The 16,786-nt window shown below is 48.9% G+C and overlaps 4 protein-coding genes across 4 annotated transcripts; 1 reads left to right on the top strand and 3 right to left on the bottom strand.

The window, feature by feature from the left end:
* Positions 1–25: 25 nt before the first annotated feature.
* Positions 26–3,165, bottom strand: F4813DRAFT_388691 (uncharacterized protein; the record flags this gene model as incomplete). The annotated part of the gene is made up of 6 exons (XM_049246727.1): positions 26–382; positions 455–1,124; positions 1,175–1,237; positions 1,292–1,928; positions 1,979–2,950; positions 3,024–3,165. 6 exons carry the CDS (start codon positions 3,163–3,165, stop codon positions 26–28), a joined length of 2,841 nt encoding a protein of 946 aa, XP_049100381.1.
* A 3,017-nt stretch (positions 3,166–6,182) lies between these two features.
* Positions 6,183–8,473, top strand: F4813DRAFT_48289 (methyltransferase-domain-containing protein). Its single transcript, XM_049248543.1, has 2 exons — positions 6,183–8,274; positions 8,309–8,473. The coding sequence occupies exon 1, from the start codon at positions 6,402–6,404 to the stop codon at positions 7,944–7,946; it is 1,545 nt and encodes a 514-aa protein (XP_049100380.1). The 5' UTR covers positions 6,183–6,401; the 3' UTR covers positions 7,947–8,274; positions 8,309–8,473.
* Positions 8,474–10,859: 2,386 nt separating this feature from the next.
* On the bottom strand, positions 10,860–13,101 carry F4813DRAFT_48270 (uncharacterized protein). Its single transcript, XM_049248541.1, has 2 exons — positions 11,879–13,101; positions 10,860–11,813 (listed from the first exon to the last, which is right to left on the bottom strand). Exons 1-2 carry the CDS (start codon positions 12,777–12,779, stop codon positions 10,984–10,986), a joined length of 1,731 nt encoding a protein of 576 aa, XP_049100379.1. The 5' UTR covers positions 12,780–13,101; the 3' UTR covers positions 10,860–10,983.
* On the bottom strand, positions 13,020–16,550 carry F4813DRAFT_48238 (uncharacterized protein). Its single transcript, XM_049248540.1, has 2 exons — positions 15,902–16,550; positions 13,020–15,826 (listed from the first exon to the last, which is right to left on the bottom strand). The coding sequence occupies exons 1-2, from the start codon at positions 16,357–16,359 to the stop codon at positions 13,261–13,263; spliced, it is 3,024 nt and encodes a 1,007-aa protein (XP_049100378.1). The 5' UTR covers positions 16,360–16,550; the 3' UTR covers positions 13,020–13,260.
* Positions 16,551–16,786: the final 236 nt, after the last annotated feature.

The following is a 16,786-nucleotide window of genomic DNA, read 5'->3' as shown; positions in this document are numbered from 1 at the left end:
ACCCTAAGTACCACTCTGGTTCCAGTTACCGCCGATCCCCCTCACTGGCCTCCAGATCCAGCTTCTCGAGGTCATGCTCGACAGCCAGCAAACCCATCGCGTAGGAAGCTTTCTCGCTCTTGGCCAGCACGATCTTGGTTTCGTCCCCGTCGATCTCCTGGATGCGCTTGTCGATGCGGCGGGCGTTGACCCATACGGAGCCAGGGGGGTCGATGTTGAGGTTGACGGAGCGCGCGTATGGTGGCCCGCGGCCTAGCTGCGCCGCCTTGGTCCACGACGACTCGCATCCTACTGCGATCTGCCGCGCCGACTGCCACCCCGTCAGCCGCGCGATGTCGTGGAGTCGTTGGATCAGCCATTGACGCTGGAAATCGTCATGGTACTATTTGTGTAAGTTAATGTGGGCGGAGAATTGGGGGTTGAGATTGGGATTGGGTTGGCTTTGTTTGCTTACCTGGATACCTGCGACGAATAGGGGGAAGCAGCACTCTATCAGCGCGGCTGCCATGAGCGTACTCACGTTGGCGAGATGCGCGATATTCTCTTCTAGGCCAGCAGCAATCCGGCCCACCTCCATGCAGTACGAGGCAGTCGTCCGTGCGGAAATACCCGCAGCCATCATAGCCACGGGCGGCATCGTGGGGTGAGCTCTGTGGAGTATGATTAGGCCCATGTAGTAGTTCATCCAGACGCCCGCGATGGAGTAAGTCCTGTAGTGCGCGGCGAGGCCAAACGGTGTTGCCCTGGCGGGGTAAACGTCGGTACCGAGAGCCTCGAACTCGGGACCAAAATGGCTCCTGAGTATTTCAAAGGCCCGCTTGATTCCCTCCCACTCGCGATATGCCTCGGCGGTACTAGCGTCGAGGTCGATATTCTCAGGGAGTCCATCGTTCGGTGGCGATGTTTCCCTTGGTGGGGTGAATCCCATTGGGACCGTAATGGTTCCGGGGTTACGAGGCACCATGCCCGGGAACATTCCCGGTGATCCCCCGCGCCCGGGACCGGGACCGGGGCCGGGGCCGGGACTGGCCATCTTAAAGGTTTTACGTTTTCGGCTTAGATCCTTGGATGCAAAGTTTGCTAAGCGGCCAAGCAATAGCATAAGGTGGTCGTACGTGCCATATCTAACAGCCGTGTTAGTGTTATATCGGGATGGATAAAATGGGTGACTTACATAGCATCAAGCCTTCCTATTGGGGCCCTTGGTGGGCATTGAGTCCACGCATCATACTCGAGGCTTGGCTAATCAGTACTGCTATATTATAGAGACCACAGCATGATGCGAACTTACAATAGTCTTGTTCCACCCAGTACGCTCTGATAAACATCTTGTTTGCAGTACCACCAGAAGAGGTCGCTCAATTGTTGGTATGTTTCCATGTCTTTATCTGTATGCTGATATCTCGACCTGGGATATGCGCTGTGTTCTTCAGGAATCATTCCCAACTCATCAAACGAGACATCCTTGCCGGTTATCTCACTTAGTAATTGGACGTCTAGATGATCCCAGTCTTTATGCATAGGAGTTGTCTCCTCATATGTCGTGAACATTCCATACGCGTCTATCGGAGGCTGCTGCATTTCCTGCATTCTCTGCTGGTATTTAATTCTCATCATAGCGCGAGTCATTTCTGCGAACGGTATTTCTTTGATGATTAAACGTGCTCCTAGTAGATGTCTGCTCCATTTGTCATGATCGGAGTTCCACACTTCATAGAATGCCAATACTAATGTTGCCGCCAGATTTGCTGGTTGAGACCGCCTATTCGGCCGACCCACGTTCCGCGCAATTCTCCTCAAAGCTAGGTGATAGTGCTTGAGAGATGCTGTTGGTGGCAGAGCTTGAAGTTTTGCAATCTGCAAGCTAGCAATTGCGAGCACGGCGTGGAGGAGGGCTGGATGGGTGAAAGACAAAATTGGGAAGGTATCTATATAAATTAGTGATGAGAACTAATAAGAGCGCAGAAAGCTGACTTACAAGTCCATATATGCTGACGAGACTTCGGTATAGGTTGGCCCTGAAAGATGGGCGACGGATCAATAGGATATCTTTCATACATGGATATGCTAGGTCCGGTTACGTTCACAAAATGCCAGAATACTCCCGCTATTTGTTTGTCGTTCAAGGGAGAATTGGACGGTGACGGCTCATACGCCGCAAGGTCAGGAGCAAAGGCTGAGAATGTTCTCGTCTGGGTTCCGAACGTATCATACGGCTGGTCAAGTCTCTGAAAAGCGACCACCCCGAAGTCGTTGAAGTCGAGAGACGTGCGCCGCGCACTAATTGGCACATCATCCGACTCCGCCATGGACTCATCATCTGATACGGGGTATTCCCATTCTTCGTACTCAGGCTCTGCGACTTCGATATACCGTTCAGGTTCAGCACGAGCCTTGCCTTTATCTAGTTGGACATTGCCTGGCTGCTGCTGTTGCTGCTGTTGCTGCTGGGGCAGAACAGGGGCAACATTTTGGGCAAGATTCTCGGGGGCAATAGATGAAAGCGAACCGAAGTTTGTGGGCTGTTCCTGCCTCCACTGATGTTGAGAGAACGCATCAACAGTGGTTGGTGGAAAAAAGGTATACTTCGGTTGCGCAGTTTGAGATCCGAGTCCGTTGGGATCGAAGCTCATAGGTGATGTGGGTTGCCCAACTTGGCCGGGGTAAAATCCAGGCACTTGAGGGTATCCCACAGGCGGTTTAGGGGCAATGATTTGCAAAGCCTGTGATGAAGACTTTTGTTGCGCCGCCGATAGTTGCTGTTCTCTTACCAATGCCTGAGGAGAGGGTGCTGGGTAGTGTATCGGTCCAAAGGGAGCATTGGCAAATGCACCTAAAGGATCTTTGAAAACAACCCGTTGATTGTATCCATCACACTGCCGCTTCGATTTCAAGCAGTTGTTACAAGTCGGTCTACCCTCGTCACACTTTATTCGGCGTTTTCGGCAGGCTTAACGGTAGTTAGCTGGCGCTATTCACACGATCTAGGAGAACGGAGAACGGAGAACGAGACTACTACGTACTAAGGCAACCCGTCTTCGTCCGTTTCCGAACAATCGGTTTCTTAGGCGCCAAATTATCGCCATCTCCCTCTTCTGGTGTTGATGACCGAGGAAGTTGAGATATCGCGGACGCGTCCCCCGTTGGCTCCTCCGATGAATTCATCTTGGAAGTTTAACGTACTGCCTAATCTTATTACTGTGAGGTGGTGGCTGATTATCTTGTAGTCTAGTGGCTTAAAGATATCAAAACTGTCACATGGTATTCAGACGATTGGCCCGATTTGGGGCAAGGAGAGTGCTGACTACAGAATGGTACCGAACATACTCGGGGGGGGAGTCCTCTCAATTCAGGAAAAGAGCGATTCCAATGCGGATGGCGACTATGGTAACGACTATGGTAGCCTCTGACGTCTTGTCTACGCAGGACCTGGAATCGGAAGATGAATTACGATACAATAATTCCCGCGGTTCCGACTGGCTCATGGAATGAGACATTCAAGGCAGAGGCAGGAGTATTGTAAAAAAATAAAAAAATTATACGAAGAGATGAAGGTCACGACTTGCTTCCATATAGTTTATATCGCTCCGTGAAACATCCAGTGCGACAGAAGAGAATCGGAGTACTCTTGCTGGCGTGGGCAATTGGGGACACTCAACCCTCGAAGAGTAAGACTGGGTGCGACATAAGGAATGTGAACTGGAGATGGCAGCGTCTAGACCTAAGGGGTAAGTCAGTCAATCTAGTATGTACAATATGTAGATGGTTGCACACTCGCACGGGGAACAGAAGGTGGGAATGGTTGGGGGGGGAGGGGTATAGATAATTGTTACCAGCCTGCCAGCGCTGTCGTACCTGGGCAAGGAACCTGGGCAAGGATGAGACCGTAGTATATACTAGTATATACTATGTATGTGGTAGGTTCTGCTTTCCAGGCCTCGGCAAGGCTGGGGCAAACTTGCTAGGCTAGACGATCCTTGAATGTTACGGTGTCATTGGACTCTTTCAGCTTAGGTCCAGCTTCCGGGTGGAGCAATCCAGACTCCAGACCGGGCCTCAGCAATACATAGATCCGTCGCTAGAGCCGACGCCATGCACCGGTCAGGAGAGGTGATGGGGATTTGTCCATGGTGACTAAAATTCAACACCGTTGCCGCAAACCTAACAAGGTATATCCTACAACAGACCAATTCTATGCATATATAAGAATATAAGAATGCATATGTAAGATATAATATCATCTCCTAGACTAAAGGAGACAGCGGACGACTAGAAGAGTACGGCTTACAATTTCAGTCGCCCTATTTGCTAGCGTTAAAGAGCTACAACACCACGTGAAGAACAAGTATGTGGTATAACGGCGGAACAGGAGCATATGTCAAAATGCCGTATGGGACCCTGTATTGCAATGGCTTTGTATGTAACAATAGATGCCGAGCCCGAGGCCGTGGTGATGCGATACGCCGGAGGGGTCCTTTGAAGCTGCATACAACCAGAGTCGTTCAAGTCGCGGTAGATCGAGGTGCGACGTCTGATGATGCGCCTGCAGTTGGGGTCTATTTCCTGCAACCTGGGAAATTTGTCTCGTAGAGATAATTGCTCATATAGCCTACCTGTGCTACCGAAAATGCGTATTTACTCGTAGCGAAGACGAATTGTCCTACACATAAGTCACGGTTTGTTGGCTGATGACCAGTTCGTGCTTCTAGACATACATAACAGAACTAAGCTCCGTAGCTTGTGCGGGCTGCTGCGCAGATGTCTTGACCTCTCTTGTCGTCGAGTTTGAAGAAAGTGGACTCATACACGGAGGGAAAACCGGCTGTTGTAGATCATGAGCTTACGGGCGAAGGAAAGCGGAAATCCCTAAATCTCTTTTCCCTTCCTTAGACGGGTAACTTGAAGCTATTTCTTTGTGTTTCATTACACGACTTCGCATAGGACATGACACAACGTCATCAATTCAACGTAGTCGAGCCCTGTCATGCTATGGCCAACGGGATCCAAAAATACCTAGGCTGAGTTAGGTATAGCAAAGTCCGGGTGTTGTAGCCCTCCCGCGTGTCTCGGGAGGGGAAGCCTCGAGCCCTTCCGGTTGACGCAGAAATTGCGTGGTGAAGCTTCTTGGGCAGTATTGAGGAGTTGGGCGTGACCGCGATTGTAGACCATACGCACCATACGCACCATACGTATACAGCAGCATGGGCCGAAGCGTCAGAGTCACGACATAGAAACAGTGTGTCGTAATGCAGAATATGCGATGCTATATCCCGTGACCCCGCTCATATGCAGAAAACGGCCGTTGCATATCCATCAATGGGAAGAGTGCTAGCTAGGTCGGCTTATTGCTATGGCAGTGAAAAAGCTAAGCCGGGGAAGCTGTGCCTATGCTAATGCGGAGGCGGGTAAAGACATGAACCCTCTAGCTGGAAATCTGAGCCAGAGTCTGTGTCACATTGTGGCGACGAAGAGCTGCAAACTGCGAACCTCGAACCTCGAACCTCGAACCTCGAACTGCGAGACTTACAATATCGACGTGTCTTGATGTCCATGGATTCTCCGTTGATGATCTGGGTCAAGTCAACCGATACATATCAACGATAGGAGGGCCTGATTGTTGACTAGCCGCCGTGTAACTGTCGATCGTACTGTGGAGGCCTTGGTCTTCCCTTCTCGGAGCCCTACCCGGCCGTAGCATCATTTATGAGCAATATTGCTCTGTTCGTAACCTTGCTTGGTGACCCAGGTGTTTCATCCAGTTGCAGCCTCATGTGGGGTTTGGTTTATTGTATATAATGTATTAACCTAGATTCAAGTTACCTACCTACCTACATGTAGGTAGGTAGGTACATATATTGTGACTTGTATATATTCAATTGATCTTGTTTGTTGCGATCGTAGGGACAAGAGCATCAAAGGCAATAGGAAATGCCGGGTAGGAAGCTTTATTGCATAGGTAGGTACCTAGGTAGGTATTGATTAGAAGAAAAGCAGCTTAGCTTAGAACTTCCATCTGTGCATTTGTTTAAAACTTTTAAGGTTGACCTTGTTTACTACCTTAGGTACCTACCTACCTAGGTAGGTATATATACACGTGACTGGCGATATTCTCAATGTTACCGCAATTTTGCGGGGTCGTTTGCCAAGTCCAAATGATACATAGTACATAGTACATACATCGTTCCAAGGTTCCTGCGCTAGTAATCCCTGCAAAAAAGTTTAGACGACTTGCTGCCTCTAAATCTTTCTATTCTCTACTCAACTTTTCGAAGTTATTCAAGTTATTCAAGTTATATTCTAGTTATTCTTAACAGAGCTCATCATTGAGAGCTGATACCATAATTGTCGATAACCAAGGAATCTATAGCTTACTGACACAACTGTAATTGCCTTCTATTAAAATGTTTGCGGTGCCAGGTTGGTCCGTATCTGCGGACGGTCTCAAATCCGAGACTACCATAGCGGCTCCAAAAGCGGCTCAAGATGAATCTCAGCAGGCAAACAAGCGCAAGAGGCCTTCATCCACACCAGGAAATGTCAACTCGTCCAATGTCGCAGATCTCTGGGAACGGGTCATCGAGGGAAGGTCGGGGAAGAAGGCCAAACCTGATAATGACCAGAGTGGTGAAACCCCAGAAGGGAAGCCCAGATATGGCAAGAAGATGACTTTAAAAGAGAAGAAGAAACTGAAGAAGTTAAGGGAGAAGGAAGCGAGCCAAAATGGCGTGGAAGGCGCTGGGCCGGTTACTGGAAATGACAACAAGCCAACTTTGGAGTCACCTGGTCCTACATTAGGCAAGGAGGCAAAGAAGGACAAGAAAAGCAAATCCAAAGACGAAAAGGAAAAAGACAACAGCAAAGTCTCTGCTCCCGCTGCCGCCGTCGCAGCAGCACCAAAACTAACGCCCATGCAAGCCGCGATGAGGGAAAAGCTAGTGTCCGCGCGGTTCCGCCACCTCAACGAAACGCTGTACACCAAACCCTCAGCCGACGCGTTCCAGCTGTTCCAAGACTCGCCCGAGATGTTCCAGGAGTACCACGAGGGCTTCCGGCGCCAGGTCGACGTTTGGCCCGAGAACCCGGTCGAGGGGTACATCAAGGACATCAAGCTGCGGGGGCGGCAGAAGCCTGCCCAGCGCTCCAGGCACGGACACTCTGCCACTCCCGCGCCCAGCCCCTCCGGCGTGGCAGCCCTGCCGCGCACCAACGGCCTGTGCACGATTGCGGATCTGGGCTGCGGAGATGCCAAGCTCGCCGAGGCTCTGCAGCCCGAGAAGAAGAAGCTGCGACTCGATATCCTCAGCTACGACCTGCAGAGCCCGAGCCCGCTGGTCACACGCGCTGATATCGCAAACCTGCCGCTTGCTGACGGTGCCGCCGACGTCGTTATCTTCTGCCTGGCGCTCATGGGCACCAACTGGCTCGACTTCGTTGAGGAAGCCTATCGCATCCTGCACTGGAAGGGCGAGCTATGGGTCGCGGAAATCAAGAGCCGGTTCGGGCTCGTGGGTAAGGGCAAGGGCAAGAACGGGGCGCCGGTTGCCCATAGCGTGGGAAATAGGAGAAAGACCCAGGGGAAGAAGGGAAAGGGACGGGATGCGGAGGGGCCCGAGGGAGAAGAGGACGAGACGGCGCTGGCTGTCGAGGTGGATGGCGCGGATGACAAGCGCGAAGAAACTGACGTTTCCGCGTTCGTCGAGGCACTGCGGAAGAGGGGGTTCATTCTACAGGGCGCAGCCGACCTAAGGAATAAGATGTTCGTCAAGATGCACTTCATTAAGGCAGCATCGCCGACCGTTGGCAAGGGCGCTGTTGCTTCGAAAGAACCTACACGCGGCTCTGGGCCCAAAAAGGGCGGCGTCAAGTTCATCGACAACACAGAGGGGGACCAAGCCGCAGTGGATGAGAGCTCTATTTTAAAGCCCTGCGTCTATAAGCTGCGGTAAAAGGGGCGAGCTATCTATTACCCGTGCACGTGCCATCCATTACCTACGCACATCAGGCAGAACTGTAACTTTCTAATCCACAATAGACCTTGATTCGAAGTGCGCCCTATTAATTTGCTCCAACGTTGGCAAAAAACACATGACGTGCTCGACGAATCTCTCTAATGTCTTCGGGCTGCGTGCACGTAAGAATTCCTATTACCAATGTCCCATGCTGCGCCTTCTACCTGCTATATCGAATGGTTGTCAGACTCCATGCTTAAAACCTGCCCCGTTGTCACGCTATGCTATTGCTGCTGCTATTGTTACCGCTGCGTTCTTCGATTATGCGTACCGCGTCGTAATTGCAAGTGGCAGATTAGGGTTCATTAATTGTTGAAGAGGAGGGACGCGGCAAATTCGACGTTGCCACCGGTAGCTTCCAAAGCATTAATCGCAGCCTGCCTATCCCAACCAAGCGCTACTAGTGTGTTGATGTCGTTTTCGGGGAACGTTCTTTGAGGCTGGACCTGAGGCTGAACTGGTGGTTGCGCGGGGCGGATCGCAGGAGCCGCAGGTCGTGACGTGCTAGGTGCAGAAGGGCCTGCGGACGAGACTTGGGGACCAGTAACGGCGCCTGAGCGGGCACCAATAGTGGTGCCGCCAGGGCCCTGAACGGTTGGTTCCTGATTAACCGCCTCTTCAGTCTCCTTGGGAATGTCTGATTCGCCGAGGAATTCCACCTCCTCCCCTTGGATGATAAGCTTGTTGCGTGCAAGATCGATAGTTGCTTGGTGACCTTTAAGAATGTCTAGACCGAGCAGCAGGTCAACTGACTTGCCCTCCATGACCGTGAATGCGGCCGCAAGGTGCTTCGTGCCCAGTTGCAGCATAGTGTAGTGAACACGGCCTATTATATTTGCAGTTCCCACACCGCGAGCTACTCCAGCGAACCGTCGGTCGACAAGGCGCATAATGTTGCATGCCTCGGCACAGGTCGGGGACATGATTGTGGCTTGGGCGCCAGAGTCGACCAATGCCTTAACCTTCACACCATTGACTTTGACGTCGACATAAAGGAGATGCACACGACCGAAAGCTGCAAAAGAGAGGGTCAGGACCTAGGGTTTTGATTTCCAAGGAAGAGCATGACTTACATTCGGGGTTATACTCCATAGCATTTTGGAGATTCTCCATAACACCTTGCTGGCGAATCATGTCCTCGATCTTGGCCTGGGACTCGGGATTGAACTCGTCATTGTTTAGGGCCTCGATCTCCCGCATGCGTGCTCGGCGTGCTTCCTCCTGCTGGTCTGCGCTCTGACGGAAAATCTGGGCGAATCTCTGAGGGTTCTCGAGGGCGGCGGCTAGCTGGGGATTCGCTCGTTCGAGTTCGCCCCTCAGTCGAGAATCACCGAGGACTTGCAAGCGGATGAGCTCCGGGTCCTGGGCTACAGCAGCAGGCTGTCGTCTCTGGGGCTCGCGGTGAGCAGGCGCAACGCCAGTGTTGCCTCTCATGTCCCGCACGTGCAGTGCCAGCATGTCTCCATCGGAAATGTCTAGCTCTTGCAACGTCTTGGAGTTGTCGGTGATGAGCTGGCCGTTGTGGTAGATGTTTTGCGACGGGCCAGGTATTCCCTCGGCTTCGATAGAACTTCGGAGGTCGGCTAAGGTCATATCGGGAGGGACATCGAGGTTTATTAGTTGAAGCTCTTGAGCTTCGACGTCCGGATTGTTCACGTTCACGGTGATATGCCTGCGTTGAGCATTAGCTTCGGTGCGTCGAGGCCAAAGGGGACGGATGCAAGGGATGCGTGTGCCTGCTTACATTTTGACTTGTGATGACGGCTAAGTCGTCGCAGTACGGACCGTGAGGAGGTAATAAGGATGATGAGACAAAGTCGGGGGAAACGGCGCAGCTAGGTACTGGCTCGGTTTGTCGGGTTTGTCGTGAACTAAGACGGGTCGAGAGTGTGTGGTGTCTAGATCGGCGATCAAGAAAAAAGCGGGTGAAAAAATAATGGTGCAGAGAAGCAAAAGGCGACGAATAGAAGGCCGGAATGGGGCTGCTGTCTGCTTCGACGATGTAACACAGGCACATGCAACTTGGAACTGCGGCGGGCGAAGGCGGGTATATGATCCGAAGATGCAATAGTAAGGAAAGGTAATTTACGTAGCAGTGTATGTAGCAGTGTATGTAGTAGTCTGTGTAGTAGTAGATGTATGTATATGTAGACGTATGTCGACGTATGTATGTAGGTGGACAGTTTGAGTTGTTGTTCCAGGTAATTGATGCTTTAGCGTGGGTTGCGTAGGTTTGAGTGGGCTGCGTGGGCTGCGTGGGCTGCGTGGGCTGTGTGGGATACAACATGTAATCAGGTGCCGACCAACTACATCATAATGTTCCCACTTTATCAGAAGTAAGTCCCGTCCCGCAAAACCCCACTACCAAAGCCTAGACTTTTTTTTTCGCAGGGGTTTGGGTTTCTATAGGTTGCACCCCACCTGAATGAGATCTTGCCCTTAGCTGAGGCGCTTAATTTGGCACGTAGGGCTGGCGAGTCCGCATAACATGGAGGACTTTATACCTACCTGTTATGTATTTCTAATAGTGCAAGTGCTTCATTATAGGTTGATGCAGCTAAGTAATAGCATTGCACCAATTTATATTACTTAGGTAGGTACATTATATTACTTACATTAGGCGTTTTTTACGTGTTCAAAAACTTGCGTCTCATTATAATAGATTACATTAACCTAGGAAATACGCAAGTTATCTCGTATCCCCAACAGTTTATTTCTGCTGACTGAGATCCTTCGAAACAAATAGAAACGGTTGGCCACTTTCCTTGGTTATGCAAACTTTCGCGTGTATATATTCTGTATATATTCTGACGGCACGTAGCCAAATTGGCTCCTCTGATATTAAATCCGAAGTCCGTACATACGATACTTAACTACGCCATCTACTTTTTATATGTATAGGCTGGGCATGTGTTCATTATTATATTATAACGTCTTGCCCCCTAGGTACGAGGTAGTTGTGTATAATATTAGATCAATCCGTCCAAACCTCATTGTCTAAATCTGCCAACTTGTGGAACCCCTTGCGAATCCTTAGAGCTGCGCTTTTGTCGAAGCCCGTATCTTCAGCTGCTGCGTTTACTCGTGCGTGGTCGATCTTTGGTATTAGACCCAATGGTGTAATATTGTAGCCATTGGTGGGCTGGTCTGACGCGAAATGTTGGACCCCTACTTCCATCCCTTCAAAGCCAAAGCCCTCCTTATGCCAAGAAGTTCTTACGATTTTCGGGAGTCCTTTATCCACGTGTTGATCATAAAGGTAAAGCTTGACTAGTATGTTAACGAAGGTAATAGGTATTGATATAATTCCGAGGTAATAGTCCGAATTCAACACCCATTCATACCACCGTAACGTGTTCGCATCTGTGATTGGGGCTATGATACTTGTGTCGAGGCCTGGGAAAACCTCGCGCATGCGTTCGGAGATCTGATATAGATCGAATACGTACACGAACGCAGCAGAAGATAAGAGTTGGAATAGTGCGACTCTATTGCTAGCAGGCTTACCATGCCAAGAGCAGGTCGCGAAGATGAGATATTCGTACCAATAATTGAGCCACGGAAGCCAGAGAACATACCCGAGAGAACGCGAAAAGAATCTCGGAAACATAGCTAAAACGAGCAAGGCATTGCTCCTTTGGTTGTGATAGCCGTGTAATGTCCGTTGTCGAGGTGGTATCGGCAGTGTCTTACCCTTCGGGAGTAACTCATGGGCCACGATGCGGCGAAATAAGTTCTGCGCAAACGCCTGGCAATTGAAAGTTAGGTGGTCATAGTTGGGCACAATTTTGGTCAGATGGCGAGCTAGTTACAGGTTAATACTAATGATGTTTAGGATAGATGACGAGGAGTCGGTGTTGAAACTATACCTTTTGCTTCAATTTCATCATTATTGTAAAATGTATAACCCAGTTCTTGACGATCCCGTTTATATTTCTCCATTGAAGATCCCTTCGTAGGCCTTATTCGAATCTTAAGTCTAGTAGAGAATAGAGCCGCGGATCGCACTTCATAATATATACCATCCACTTCCAGCGCATCGTGGTAAGTGAGAGACCACAGAAACTCAGGACCGATTTGCTCAAAAGAAAAGAAACCCCGAATCATGGTTACGGCCAGTAGTCTCCCTGCGTTTTTCTCGTAAGAATAGTTGTATATGGTAAATAAAATAGTCACAATGTACCCCCTATTACGCCAGAAAAATCCCGATATGCCTGGAAAGGTTGAAGGAAAGCGCAAGACTGGACCCAGCAGGAGATGTTTAAAATAGCCCGATACATTGAGTCTTCCATTATGAACCAAGGGCGGAATTCCCAACGGAGCAGGCGAATTCGCCATCGTTTGAATAGAGAGTGCTAACTTATCGAGAAACCGAAATGCTGGATAGGACACTCTGTAAACGGGAACCAGTCGGCGTGTTTCGGTTTTCCTATAACAGCTCGACATTTCTTCACGCGATGGCTTCAAAGAAGCGGTCGTCTGGGTAAAATGATTGTAAGTAGTCCTGAAGGTGCACACGAAAACGCTGAAGAGGCAAGCGTATATTGCACGCCATACGGGCCGGCCCGATTCGGGATCTAAAGCGGGATCTGTGGCTCGTTTTTTGATGGTGACGAGGTAAATAGCATTGAAACATATTGCTGTAAGCGTCCTAATATGGCGGAATAGGCTGCCATTCTTTTTATCGGTATTATAAGGAATGAGGGCTTGTAATGCCAATAGGTTGAGCTCGAATGCCCACGCCGAAAGTGTAGGTGATAAACGCCACATTTTGAAAGTATTAAGCCTCAAAGCTCAAATCATAAATAAATAAAAACGAGACCGCATCGATGAGATTCATCAATAAAAATCGAACGATCGTTCATATTTATTCGCAGCTATGGCTGGCTGTTTGTGAACCCATCGGGCAAATTTGGTGATATACAATTATAACAATTGGTCAAGCCAAGCCTCTTCTATCGTGTGCTACTCAGCCGCACCTGGACTGGGGGTATATGACGAATGTGACGTAAGGCTATAAGACACGATGTGCCCCAGCCGAGGTAATGATCTACATGATCGGCTGGGGATAGTGTTTCTGCTTACATGATAATCTCTCATAATTAATGAGATGGACAGCAAATGGGGGGGGTTGTATATCCTTAAATACGAGGGAGGTATGGGGGAGTATCTTATGTGGTCAAGTATGGCTTTATAACGGCTCTCAGGCCAGCCAGATGATTTAGGTTGATATCATTAGAAGAGTCGTTTTTCATGGCTCGGGACTAGCGAAAGCTTTCCTAATACGCGAGACAATCTCGAGCGGGAACGCTTTCTCTGTGATGCACCAGTGATTCTCAATTTCCATTCCTGTAGCTCTTGCTCTAGACATAAGTGTCTCGGCAACTATAGCGAGGAGCTCGATGTTGAAATGATCAAAGCCGCTTGTTCTGCGTAGAAGGATGTTGAAGAACGCATCCAGACCGGGGATCGATGATGATTCCTCCTCGCCCAAAGGATTTGACACAAGAGCTCGCATGTTGGCGCCTGTATTGATAAAGCTGTTCAAAACGTGAATAAATTTGGCTTGGTGGAATGAACCAGTAGAAATGCTGAAAGAGGCAACAGCGAATCGTAGCCAAGCCACTGTATATCCTGGAGATGTTTGGTGGTAAGTTTTGGCGTTTGGGTCTGCTCCTTGCTTTAGCATCATAGAAATCGATCCGCTTTGGAGATGCCATGCAAGCTGGCTGCTATCTGAGTCAGGAGTCGGGTTTGATGGCAGAGCATGCTCTAAGAGAATTACCCATGCTCTTGGCACTTTCGCCAACTCTCTAAAGTAGTGAATAGTATTCGTACGGCGGGCTTGCTGGGAAAGAAATGTGCCTCCGAGTTCATCCCACCGTGGCTTTAGAGCTGAGGACAATGCGAGGAAGCTAACACGTTCCATATCTGACCCTCGGAAGTCTATGAAGTAGTCAGGGGTTTTTGATAGAATATAACAAAGATATTCGTCTAGTCCAACCTCAACTGCTGGTTCACGGAAGAATGAGTGAACTTGGCTGGATGAACGACCCCATACATTGAATTTAGCTTGGCCCTTTTGGTGCATACCTATGATACAATTTTCCAACTCCTCGATGTACTTGAATGCGCTCTTCCCAACCTGCTTCGCGTGCGCAAGAGCTTCATTCAGTGTAAACAACAGCATAGGGGGGGTATAAATGGTGAATTCTTTGCGATCAATGGACTCGGGAAATTTAGTGCCTTTAATATAAGCCACTAAGGCTTTCAAGAGGGAAAGGGAAGGATTGAATCCAGAGGGTGACTTTGACTCGAGATACATAGATATGCTCTGAGTGCGGAGATAATCCATCACTGTCCGGTGCAAGAATTCGACATGGCCGCTATTCGGATCGAGTTCCAGGAGGCCACGACATCTTCCCTTAAGACGACGAGACATTTGTTTCTTCCTATTTTCAATCTTTTGTGCGCTTAGGGGCTCTATTGGGACCTTCAGTGCATAATCTGGGTCCTCGTCTTCGTCATCGTGGAAGCTGTAGATGAGGAATGAAGCAGACGATCCCTTCGTCAGAGCTATCCGCAAAGTTGTTGCTAGTTTCTGGTGATAGAAAGGCTCTACCGAATCAAGAATCTGCTTGAAGAAGGCTTCTAAGTCCGATGGGATATTGTTAAGTCGCCTTCGCATATCTGAGAAACTATCATACTCAGTAAGACCGTTCCGCAATTCCCTCGTAACTAGGAATACCCATAAGAACACGCCGGCTGCTCGTTCCGTAATTTCTTCGATTAGCCAATGGGTATCTTCAGCCTCTGCGTCGACTTCTTCCCACCTAGGGTGTTCTTGCAAACGACTTTCAACATACGATCTAATGTCGGGCCTTGTGAAGTCGTGCATATAAAGCTTGCGAGTTTCGTCTCGGCCAAATGAATCTTCGAATATATTCCAAGGCCGGCTAGACACACATAGCTTTACATAGGGTGACTTAGAGAGCTCTCGCAACATTTGACAAAAGTCGAGATGATCGCCCTCATACTCATCTAGCCCATCCACGAAAAAACAAAATTTCACACCAAGATCGTTTCGGTTGGTAACCCGTTGAAGAACTCGACTAAGCTCTGGTATGGTCCATAGCTCGTGGTTCGTTGCTTCCGCCGACTTAGACCATCTTTCAGTACAAGTAGTCTCGATAAGATCTGGGAGCTGGCGGAATATATCGTATAGTAATGTTTGAAGTAGCCCCTGGTAAGACTTCTGCATTGAAGTGCCGGCGCTCCAGAAGTAGTGACAAGCTACGATAATAGGATCGGGATATGCCCATTGGGACAAGGTCTCAATAGTAGTGGGATGGTCGGATATATATTTCATAAGAGTCGTTTTCCCGGAACCCGGCTTTCCAGAAATCCAAAAGATGCCGTCCGGATTCTTGAGCCATCGTATTAAGTTACCTGAGGCGGATCCCAATCGAGAACTTCTTGCTTGCGTATCTTCAAACACCCAGCTTAACGTCTTTTTGTGGGCTTCTTTTATAGAACAGTGTCGCGTAGCCCGGCTATCGAAGCTCAGGCTTGATATAATCATGTGCTCCTTGGCAGCGTCTTTCTGTGATATAGATAATTTAGATATTCGAGTTTGGAGCGACGCAATGTCGTTCAGCGTGAAGAAGCTATTGTAATGTTCCGACTTTATACCCCTCGTACGTAGCTCAATAATTACCTTTGAAATATCGGAAAGTCTCGAAGACTGTTCCGAGCGCATACGATAATTCTCTGTACGTAGGCTATCTAGTTGGCGTTGATGAACTCCTTGCCAGTAACTAATTCCAAGGTTAGTTCTGCGGTGACTTTCAAGACGAGAGCATTAGACTTAGTTACTTAGGGGAAGTTGGTACCTTGTCATTGCGCAAATATGAAGTATTAGAGTTGTCTGGGTATGATGCAGGCTTTGCTCCAGGTCGGCGATCTTATTCTCCTTCCAAACGGTCTTTAAAGCAAGTTTAAAGCTCTTCCATCGTGTGTGCGTTCCATTTTTGCCTTTGAGCTCTCTCACGGTCTCCAAGAGTCTGTCGCAATACAACTTACACGTACCAGCCAAGTCGCCAATTGCCAAGACATGTTGTACAATCTCCCTTTCCTTTACCTCCTCAATTAGGAGACCCCTTTGGAAAGATGTTTCGAGACTTGAGCTCAAGTTTCGAAGCTGTTCGTAGACAGTATCTAGTGTCTCAACCTCACCGGTGCAGCCCTTTGACGAACTATAGATTTCTCTTGATTTTGAAATCAAGCCTGAAGCGAACCCAACGAATTGTACGATGCTTGCCGAGAACCCAAATGCCGTAAGCGGGTCCATACTCGAGACACTGGTATCCGGGAGGTGGATTTAACGCTGGGCATAAGGGGGAGGGGGTATCGACTCTTTATTTATGAGTTTACATCCATCTTGGCGAGCTATGGTCTTAATTTTTGACAACAATCGGAAACGATGGGGATTCGAAAGATATATGTATAGGTAGTGACAACCTATGTTATTAAAGTGACAACCTATGTTATTAAAGCGCCTCATTGGTTGAAACCAGCTCCATTTCTCTAGCAATTCCCTAAGCACAGCCCCAACAATAGATCCAGGGGTTGTGATATAATCCGGGGGTTGTGATGTACATAGCCACTGGCAGCGGGGAAAGTTTTCAAAATTCTTATACATGCTTATGTCTCTTTGAAATCATTTTTATTAATATACTCCACTCCTTTACAATAATAGGCATCTCGTATATTCAACG

Source organism: Daldinia decipiens (genome assembly GCF_022478715.1).
Source record: "Daldinia decipiens strain CBS 113046 unplaced genomic scaffold F4813scaffold_13, whole genome shotgun sequence".
NCBI classification, from domain to species: domain Eukaryota; kingdom Fungi; phylum Ascomycota; class Sordariomycetes; order Xylariales; family Hypoxylaceae; genus Daldinia; species Daldinia decipiens.
This window is presented reverse-complemented; position numbering and strand designations above follow the sequence as displayed.